We start from the raw sequence: 10856 nt of genomic DNA, 5'->3' as shown, positions 1-10856 counted from the left end.
AACTAAAAATAAATATATGGATTACCATTAATAGAAATGATCAGAAAACATAATTCATTCACTCATTCCAATTTTTATGTTTGTGTTGCATCTTTGTTACAGAGGTAAACAAGAAAGAGGACTTAATTACATATTTTAGCTACGAATTCACTTTAAAATTAAAAGGAATTACGGTTTAGAAATGTATTATGGATTTTGTGGAAAGTTTTTATTTATATTAATATCATGTAAAAAATGATTGGTGAAGTCAAATATAAACAGATTTATAAAATAAAAATTAATGGATGTATTAGTAAAAATATCGATCAAACATGTTCAGCGCATATTGGTGATGACATATATGTAGTGTCATGTCTTTCATTAGTGATTATTTGTGGTCTGTATGAATGCCCAAGCTCTTATATTTTATATACAAAGAATATATAATGTCTTATAATATAATGTAATGTGTTTTATTTTCTTTAGGGCATTTTGTCTTCGGTTTTTTGTTTTTGAATTGTGATGCTGTTTAAGCTTTTCTATTAATAAGTAAAATGACTGCTTGAAAACAAAAATTGACTTGATTAAGGGCATAGCCAAGAGTAAATAGCACTTCATCTCATACAAAAAAGATAAAGAGTATATAGAATGACCAGGCCCAGGCAAAAGATCTAGGATATTTTAGTCCAATTAACGGATAGAATAGAAACTTCTATTGTTATATATTATAATCTCAAACTTTAGGATAGGAAGTGCTTACCAAAATTTAGCGCAGTCACGAGACCATCTAGAATGGATGTTCAAAAGTCTACCGTCGCACGCGTTTAATGCTTGAATAAAGAAGACAAACTCTTTCGTTCGTTCCCATTTCGAGGAACCTGTCTAACCATCAGTTTTTACTGCGAATATTTGAATTATTTCTATGTTCATCCACACTACTCGAATTGTCATTGAGTACTATATATACCAAACTTTGCTTTGCTACCAATGCCACAACCTGCTCTACTTCCTCAATTCAGTTTAAACGTCAAGAAAAAGTGATTAAGAGAATATTTTTCTTTTCAGTTTCCTATAGCTAGTAAAGGAGATTAAATGGCAGAGAAAGACCAGCAAGTGCATCCCCTAGCACCAGCTAACGGGCACCCGAGAAGCGATGAAGAATCAGTCAGTTTGCAATCGGAAGAGCTGAAAAGAAAGAAGAGGATCAAATACGCTGTGTATATTGCCGCCTTTGCAGTGTTCCAAACTGTTGTCATCCTCATTTTTGCCCTGACTGTCATGCGCGTTAAGAACCCAAAGGTGAGAATCGGGAAAGTCACCGTTGAAACAATGGATACTAGTAACACAGAAGCTGCTGCTTCATTTAACCTCAGGTTCATCGCCCAAGTAACGGTAAAAAATACCAATTTCGGTCATTTCAAATTTGATAATGCTACTATGAGCTTTCTGTATGATGGTGTGATGGTAGGGGAGGCAATTATACCTAAGGCCAGGGCCAGGGCTCGTTCGACTAAAAAATTGGATGTTACTGTGGAAGTGAACTCCAGCGCACTTACAAGCACTACCACGGGACTCGGCTCTGAACTGAGTTCCGGCGTGCTGACATTGAACAGCAAGGCCAAGTTGAAAGGAAAAGTGGAGCTGATGAAAGTGATGAAGAAGAAGAAATCCCCCGAGATGAACTGCACCCTCATATTGAATTTGTCAACAAGGAGTCTCCAAGATCTAAAGTGCAAATGACAACAATAATTAAAGCTGGTTTTGGTTTCAAAGGAGTTTTGGGGTTTTTTTATATATAACATATATACCTATTTTACTATGTCAGAAAGCATACACTGATCTTCGTACCATTATATATGCTCGACGATCTCCTTTGTGTGCATACATACATATTCTTACACAGGGATCTCATATTTATTTATTACTATTTTTTAATTTTGTTCCATTTTTATATTTTAAGTTTACTGTTTCGATTCTTGCTTCCTTGAGTGTTAATAAGATTGTTTTTTATTTTCTTTTATTATGTATGATTCTCCTCTCTATCAATTCTGTTACTAGTAATTACCAAAGATTATGCAAACTGGAGAGGACAGATTGAAAGCTTCAGAATCCTGATTTAATTAATTATTATAGGGTACAGTTAACGTTTTAAGATTGTGAATGTGACCCCATTACAGTAAGTGCTGCTTGCTGTACACTGCACAAACTCTCTTCTACAAGTAATTGAACAAATTAAAATCTGGCACATCATCTGATTGAAATTTCTCAACTTATTCCTTTAATGGTAGGTCCAAATCCAATAGCTTAGACATCATTATAAAACCCAAAAAGTTAGAAAGTTACTACTATGTACTACTATCAAAGAGATAAGGATGCTGGCAAGTGGCAGTTGAAGTGCATGTGTTTTACAGGGTTGGCAAAATAAATGAACAAATAAACAAATAATCTGGGTTTATTGATCACCATTAATCCATTTAATGCTAGATCTTCATTTCAAAAACTTGAGAAGGAAGTTCTTCGGTTTCTCTTTTTCATGTCATCGTCACCATTTATGCAGAAGCTACGCAAGACCTTTTTTACTTGGTCAGTGGATATGCAAGAACTCTACTCAGGCCCTGCCGGAACTCTACCCCATAAGAGGTTGGGGGAACCATCAGGGTCAAGCCCCAGATTAATATATAACACCTATTTTCATGCCCAAGGCTGAAGCCACATTTTATACGGGCTATGGCACCTTCTCATCCAGACGTGCCTATCCGAAGGAGGTCAGCCTGGGCTTACAACCCCGCCATCTGCTATGATCTTGGGAAAGGATTATTTTTGGGCTTGAACCCATCCCAAAACAACTACCAATATACTTTTTCCAAAGTTAAATTGATTTTAAAATATTAAAAATAAAATCCTGGGGTTAACTTTGTTAGAGCTTAGCTTGACTAATTCTCTCATAGACACAAAATTTTAATATATTTAGGTAATAAAAAAATGTTGTTTAATATTAATTTTATATTAATGAATCATATTTTAAATTTATGTTTGAATTTCCACTAACAATTTATTTTCCAATTTACTTTAAATCAAAGTTATATTATCTGCTAATGAAATAGTTAACCTATCATGCGTGTCAAAGCTCAATAATGTTGCTTTATTCTGGTCTGAAACTTTTCATTTTGTAATTAATTAATGCCTAAGCTTTTATATATGTGTGTGTGTGTGCAAAAAGGAAATCAGTTTGCTTGAGGGTATGGTTTTCCTCTTTTCCTCAATGCAGTGCAATGCAATAAAGAGTTCATTGTTGTCCTTAAAGTAGATCATGACTCGCAGAAGAGTACTTTCAAGGGCTGGAAAGTGTTGTGGACTCTTTTGTTATCTTTTCTTATACTTTTGTGCTTATGATTCATAATTTCACTTTTCTACATCATATTAAAGTTAAAAAAATATAACTTTTGAATTTTAAATCAATATTAATTTCAATTTATACCATGATGACTAACTAGGAAGTACACTTATGTGGTGAAAGTTAATTCCAATCCTATACACTAATTAAAAAAAACTTTTGATTTTTCATGAAACTTGAATCGAACTCATTACTACAATCATAATGAAGTGGCTGTAAAGTTTCAAACCGATCAACTTGAAGGAACATTAAATATATGTCATAATGGAGACTTTTAATAGCCATGGACACGTTTTGACAACCCAAAAGATTTATTACTCACTGCAAACCCTTCAGCATGAACAATCATCAGTCTTTTCCTTTTCATTTTCTTCTTTTATTTTACAATACAAATTCAGCAAACGAGCCTTCGAGATTGGAAGAACCTCCAATACACTAGGAGATTTTTTATGATTTATAGACGACTAAGTAACATCTGTACTGCTCCAAAACACTGTTAAGAAATTAACAAATTTGTTTATGTCGGTTTCGCTTTCATGTCCCTATGACGACCGGCGCTAAACCAAGACTGACCCAGTAAGGTTGATACATGCACTTAAACACTAATTCAACGCGGTTGTTCGAGTCCCCTGCCTTGCATATATATATAAACTGTCCGCATGTGTATAACCTGCAAGGAAGGACCCAAGAGAAAAAATCCAGACTATCCTTTGATTCAAGACAACATGCAAGAAGACCCCCAGGCCAAGCCACTGGCACCTGTTGAGTATTATCCTAGAAGCGACATGGAGGTTGGGGGGATTAAACCGGCGGCGTCACAACGAGAAGAAAAGAGCAGTAAATGTCTTGTTTATGTTCTTCTTGGAATGGTCATACAGGGGGCGGTCTTGTTAATCTTTGCGAGTATTGTTTTACGTGCCAGAACTCCTGATGTTGAGATCGTATCAGTCACGGTTAGAAATCTCAAGTATGGCAATTCGTCGGCTCCATCTTTTAACCTTACACTTGTAACCGAGATTACTGTTGAGAACAGCAATTTCGGAGATTTCAGGTTTGAGAACACTACCGGGACTGTTTGGTGTGGTTCTGTAGTTGTTGGAGAGATGAAAATACCTACAGGGAGAGCCCAAGCTAGGGCAACAGAGAGGTTGAATGTTTCTGTGGATGTAAGCTCACTTCGGACACCAGGTACGAAGAACTTAAGCTGTAATATAAGTTCTGGACTGTTAGAGCTGAACAGCCATGTCAAACTGAGCGGAAAAGTGAGTATTATGGATATTATGAAGAGGAGAAGGCATCCGGAGATGAATTGTTTCATGACCCTCAATTTGACAGAGCATACCAAACAGGATTTTCCGTGCAAATTATATGAGGGATGAACTTCTTCCCCTGTTCTTAATTTTGGCTTCGCAGACTTGTCTTGGTTTCATTAAACAGATAAGCGTATAGGATCACATATGTATAATTAAAATTTTTTTATTAGAGAATCCCATGTTCTTGGAGAACAAATTTTGTTAATAGTTATGAAATATAGATCTTTGCTTCATGATTTTGATGATATTATTGGCAGTGTTACTGCTTCCGTATGATTGGCGGTTTACAGTTGAGTTGAGATGGCAGGATATGGGTCCTTATGGCTTAAGAAATAAGTCGACTTGCCATGAATGTGAAAGTCCATGAATGGGGCATAGACCGTCCCACCTTGTTGAATGCAACGAGTATCGTAACGAGCCTTCTCTCTATTATTTTGAATAGACTGATCTTCTTCCATTTGTTGTATATATGTTTCTTCAGGATTAATTAATCCTCATAAATCTATTTTGTATGTCATGTGGGAATTAATTAATATAAACTTAAACCCTTTTTGTGTTTTGATCTAAAAATGAGAATTGACAAGTGAGCTAAGCGTGCTCATGTTTGATGTTTAGGGTTTAGATTCAATCTTCGCCTCAGGTTATTCATTATTATTAATTTTTTGGACTGAACAGTTTCAATTTGCAAGAAAAAGTCAAAGCAGAAAACTGGGATAATGAAGATAAGGTTTCTAGGGAGTGTTTGTGGGCTATATCTTGCTTCTTCAGGGTCCATTCGTAGTTCCTGGCCCATTGGCATTTATATACGGTTTAGGATAATTAATATATTAATAAATCTATTTTTTTACAATGTTATAAAAAGTGGGGACAAAAGTTTCAAATAAAAGTGATTTATGAAAAAATAATATATATTAATAATTAAATATTATTAAAAAATAACAATATTTTTATAATTTAATATTTTATTAAAAAGTCAAAACTTAAACAATTTTCTTTATTCAAAAATTCAAGTTCTTCATTTTTTCAGTTTTTAGTTATGTTTTTTACTCTCTTAAAATAACTTATCTACACTTCAATTGTAAATAATTTAAATCAAAATTAAGTTTTTAAATACTTCATATCTAAATATTTTTTTATTAATTTCATAGTTTAGGTTCATAATTATAATTTGGCTAATAAAAAATAATTATTATATGTCAAATAATATATTAAAATTATGATTCTTTTTTTTATTTATTTTGTAGATATATAATTTAATTATTTGATTTTTGTATTTAATTTTATGTAGTTTGTGGATACTTATATTTAATTTTGATTAATGAATAGAAAATTGTCATATTATTAGTTATTGAATTTGATAATTTGTTATGTGAGATCATATTTTATTTAATCTTAATATTTTAATTTATGTTAATGAGTAGTAATTTTGAAAGAATGATTATTTGATAACATATATTATAAAAGATGTATTTGATAATATTTCTATTAATAATATCAAGTATTATTTTCAAAATATCAAAAATGATTGAAAACAATCGTAATCATTTTAAATATTTTTACTTTTAAATATTAAATAATATACTAAATTTATATTTTTTAATTTAATATTAAACTTTTAATTTATTTATATTTTTAATTATTATTATTATTATTTTAATTATGATATCACTCAAAGAAAAATTTGAATCCATCCCTTCCCGTTGGCCGGTCCAGCTTCTTGCTTGTGCCTTTTTCAAGCTAAAAGTAACTTCTGACTCACTTCAGGGTTGGGACCAAAGGAAGCTTCTAACCATTGAAAGTATCTGTCCAAGTGGGACGGGACTCAGGAGTCAGAACTTAGCTTCCTCTATAGTCTCCGTTTAGACCTACCAACTCCTTTCCTTGACATATATGAAAAGTAAGATCACATCTCTTAGATTGTGATTTCTTATACACTTTTCTCAACCCGCGGCCACCCCATATGCCAGCCTCCATGAAAGGGAATGAGAAGTGAAAACAGAGCAATCGCTTAGGGGCTAAACCAACGCCCTCGTATCACAAATCCTAGGCTGGTGATATCTCATTAGGACCATGATCAGCTCAATTTTAGCTTTTCTCTGGTTCTAAACTGCTGCACAACCTTATAGTTAGCTTTGAGGTGCTCAAAATTTGTATTTCTCAGAACTATGGTCTACAAATTTAATATGTTTAATCCTCTTTCATTTCATTTCCATTGCTATAAATTTACTAATAGAATTCTTCTGTTATTTTGAAGACGTAGCTTTCCCTATCACCATGAAAGGGCGGGCTAACCAAGCAAGTCCATCAACTAAGCTATAGCTTTTGGGTTATACGCCTGAACCCAAAACCCGATAAGATTCTGTGACTTTTGCCATCCTGTAGGTTCTGGAGTTCAGTTCACACCAAAGAAACCCATAGCTTCATTCGCCTCAAATCCTGAGCAGTTAGCGTAGCATTCTTTGTTGTTGATCTGGTATTTCCTTCATACCAAAAAAGTGAAAAAGTACTGGTATTTCCTTCCTTTCACATTGCCAATTACCCAAAAACCGTGTGAGTGTGACTTCGAATTCAAGATAAAGTCAGTAATTGCAGTAGTGTATTTTATTGTCCCATGCCATGCAGACGGCAGATACTATATGGTTCTTGGAAGATAATGAGCCATGTGTAATCTTCACAACATATTTAAGTAAACAAATAAAGGAGAAGGTTTAAAAGAAATAAGAAAGAGAAAGAATCAGTAAACATCATAAGAAACTCAAAGAAACTTCTTAATTTGAAAGATTTCATGTCCGCGCTCTGTTTGAACCAAAAAAAATAAAAGAAGAAAGTCCATATAATGTCGTATTCGAGGTAGAATTTCCTTTCCATCGCAAGAAAAGGGTAGAATTTCTCAAGAAGGCAGTAGTCAATAGTCAAGACGCGCAAAGCGTGCAAACGCGTTTGAGCCCATAACACAGAGGACAATTCAATTCACATCAGGCATACTTTCCTAGCAAATACTGTTAGACGAAAACCAGAATGTAGTCCCATTTGCGAAGTATTTATCTCCAAGGACCGAGGGTCACAGATTCCAAAACTTGACGATGGCCGATCGAGAGCAGGTCAAGCCCTTAGCCCCGTCAGCCTTCCAAACTCGCAGCGACGATGAAGAAGCCTTGTCTATGCAATTGAAGCTGAAAAAGAGAAGATATATCCAGTGCTGTGGCTGCGTCGCCGCGCTTTTATTAATTCAAGCCGTGGTGATTCTAGTCCTATTTTTCACGGTTTTTCGGATACAGGATCCCATGATTAGACTGAATTCTGTAACGATCCAGCGCCTGGAGTTTTTCCAGAACGGAAGTCTCAGGACTGATGTGAATGTGACACTTTTGGCTGATGTTTCAGTGAAGAACCCCAATGTGGCAACCTTCAAGTTCAACAACAGCACCACATTAATTTACTATGGTGGGAGGGTGGTCGGTGAGGGCGACCATCTCCAAGGGAAGGCCAAGCCGAGGCGTACACTGCGGAGGAACGTGACAGTGGATATCATTCCTGAGAAAATTCTGGCTGTTCCAAGCTTGATGAGCGATATTGCATCACAGGCATTGAACATAAGCAGCTACACCAGAATTTCAGGCCGGGTCAGGATACTGAATATTATCAAGAAAAACGTTGTGGTTAAATTTAATTGTACCATGACTTATAGACTCTCGGGCCAAGAGTTTCATGGAGAGAGCTGCAGGCCAGAACTTGATTACTAGAGTCATTTTCTTCTATGGTGATTGTTGAAGCTTATGGTTAAATATGCAGCACCTCGATTCGATTGTCGTACCATTTCTGTTTTTTCCTATGAAATTACCTGTAAATACTAAGGAGTAATATAAGAAATTGCCCATTTTTGGTTTTTTTCCTCAAAGTTGATCAGATCTTGTTATTTCTAAAGCAATACTGAATCATCGTACTCACGTCGAAAATTGACTGAAACGAGAATTTCCAGTGCTTCAATGGGGAAAATTCTTTGGTTTCATTCCTATTGCCGCTTACATTTTTTGGTGTTGCCATTGCAGATCTTACATAAATGCGCTTCTAAGTTATACCCATAAATCTTTTATAGCTTTTCAGAATTCAGGAAATGCATATTTGGTTATTGCCAGCCAAATCAAGCATTGCTTTGATTTCAAGTTTCAACCCTCTTTTTCATCATTTTTCCCGTAAATAGATTAGATTTCTCTTGATTTTTCCTTTTTTCCTTCCATACAAGCATAACATTCTTCAATGGAGGCACAAGGTTATTAGCTCACTTGAAAAAGAATTCATCATACGAATTTCTCAATGGTAATAACTAGGAAGTTTAGCGTAAGAATTTCATATTCAAAGAAAAAAAAATGCATGGACAGCCAAATTTCCAAGTCTGCTTTTGATGTAATTATATTGTCAAATGGAGCATTTCCCAGTTTCCCATTAAGATTCATGACTATATTATAGGAATCCAAGCTGGATTGTTTTTCCATCTGATTGTTGATGTCTCTCTCTCTCTCTCTCTTCAAGCTTTCTAGGCTTTCACCAAACACTGACTATGATTGATCAATAATTTCTTTACTGGTTAAACACTTTGTATTAATTTCTGCTATGGAAATATATATGGGTTATTTGAAAAGTAAAACAATTGAATTTTCAAAGCCAATCAACTTGAAATTCAAAGTTGAAAATCATCGCCTGGATATCTCGAAGCTCTTGACAAATTTTTTAATAAAATAAAACATCAAGTCAGATGATCTCATTATTTTAAAAAGGTAAATAATGGTAATTCAATGATTAGATTGTACAAATAAATATTGTACTTAGTATTGTAAGATTTGGTCGTAGTCGTAGGTATTTCTATACAATCACAATCAACAAAATGAACTAGCACCTTGAAAGAATCTTCTAAACCCAAACTACTTACCAATAAAAGATTCAGAGTTTAAATCTCCAATAGTCATAATCTTGTTTTGTAAAATGTAGAATGAGGACCAGGAATTGGGATGATTTGGGCCTTTGAAAAGAGAGGACATTGAACTTGCTAAGCCAAGTTTTGGGTCAGCAACTGCATCAGCGTCGGCCCCATTAAGGAAGACATGATTTTCCATTTAAACCCATGCCGTCACATCCTGGGCAAATACGCGACTTGATTGTATGATTCATCGAGCAAAACACAGGCTAACAGCGTTTTCCTTTCTTAATAGCCTAAACGTAACCTTTCTCTAACAAACAATTTTCATGTTTGAAGAGCTAAAAGGCAGGCATATCATCCCTGGGAACAGAGCCAATCTTTCTTCCTCGGGTTGAGGAGAACATGTTGGGTGACCTTCTTTGTCAAGCCTTTTTCAAGTGCATGCATGATTCCGTTTACAACTTCCAAAAGAACATACACTTAGCAATTCCATTTGCCTTCTTCCAGAAACCCAAAATGCTTTTAGCGGTTGCATGAATCGTTCCAGTTTGGTTAACCACTCTCAAATCTCAATTGAGAAGGAGGAAAAAGCATCCCCTCCCGCACATGCAGGCTCCTGAAGGGGGTTATTTGTCTCTCGAAACAGTCGCAACTGTCATGGTTGGTGAAATTTGTGTTCCAAACATCCATATATGAATTCGCAAAAACAAAGATTAATGGCCCCTGTTCATGAATCAGCCTCATTTGATCCCTGACTATTTAGGAGAAAGGCATCCATGCAGGCTTTTAGAGGGTCTCTGTCCCATATTGCAGTTACACTATAGGCTAAAATCTGCTAACATGCTTCTCTCTGACACCAAAACCAGATACAACTATTCCTTGATGAATCAGGTGCAATTCTCAAACAATTGGATCCTAAACCTCCTAATTGAATTCAAACAACCCTTTTAGACGCGACTTTAAGTTCTAACTTCGTGAAAGCAAGGGATCATTGTGACTATATTGGTCGAGATTGGTTCTAAAAGTAAGCCAAATTAGCATTGTTTCCATTTTTGTCTAGGGAAAATGGTAAGAGGAACTAAACTTTAGGCTATCAATGAGTATACTGTACTTGCATATTTTTTATATTCCCCACTAGAAAAACCTTTGGTTAGTACATGAAACTTCATCACATGAATCAGGCTTTTAATAAAATACGAGCATAGACATGTTCTCACTCACATGCTGGGAACAGAAAATGGACTAATATAGTTTG

The 10856-nt window shown here is 35.0% G+C and overlaps 3 protein-coding genes across 3 annotated transcripts; all 3 read left to right on the top strand.

Moving 5' to 3' along the window:
* The first annotated feature begins 975 nt into the window (after positions 1-975).
* Positions 976-2002, top strand: LOC110422471 (late embryogenesis abundant protein At1g64065-like). The gene has a single exon (XM_021436409.1). It carries the CDS (start codon positions 1072-1074, stop codon positions 1717-1719), a length of 648 nt encoding a protein of 215 aa, XP_021292084.1. The 5' UTR covers positions 976-1071; the 3' UTR covers positions 1720-2002.
* Positions 2003-4022: 2020 nt separating this feature from the next.
* Positions 4023-4931, top strand: LOC110420374 (late embryogenesis abundant protein At1g64065-like). Its single transcript, XM_021433660.2, has one exon. The coding sequence runs from the start codon at positions 4033-4035 to the stop codon at positions 4750-4752; it is 720 nt and encodes a 239-aa protein (XP_021289335.1). The 5' UTR covers positions 4023-4032; the 3' UTR covers positions 4753-4931.
* A 2741-nt stretch (positions 4932-7672) lies between these two features.
* On the top strand, positions 7673-8584 carry LOC110420539 (late embryogenesis abundant protein At1g64065-like). Its single transcript, XM_021433896.2, has one exon. The coding sequence runs from the start codon at positions 7770-7772 to the stop codon at positions 8427-8429; it is 660 nt and encodes a 219-aa protein (XP_021289571.1). The 5' UTR covers positions 7673-7769; the 3' UTR covers positions 8430-8584.
* Positions 8585-10856: the final 2272 nt, after the last annotated feature.

This window comes from Theobroma umbraticum, unplaced genomic scaffold, assembly GCF_002168275.2.
Source record: "Theobroma umbraticum cultivar Fairchild unplaced genomic scaffold, ASM216827v3 scaffold_30.0, whole genome shotgun sequence".
NCBI lineage: Eukaryota > Viridiplantae > Streptophyta > Magnoliopsida > Malvales > Malvaceae > Theobroma > Theobroma umbraticum.
Note: the sequence above shows the minus strand (reverse complement) of the source record. Positions and strands in the feature narration are given on the sequence as shown.

Coding starts and splice junctions, on each gene's coding strand:
- LOC110422471 (XM_021436409.1), top strand. CDS start 1,072: ATGGCAGAGAAAGACCAGCAAGTGCATCCCCTAGCACCAGCTAACGGG.
- LOC110420374 (XM_021433660.2), top strand. CDS start 4,033: ATGTGTATAACCTGCAAGGAAGGACCCAAGAGAAAAAATCCAGACTAT.
- LOC110420539 (XM_021433896.2), top strand. CDS start 7,770: ATGGCCGATCGAGAGCAGGTCAAGCCCTTAGCCCCGTCAGCCTTCCAA.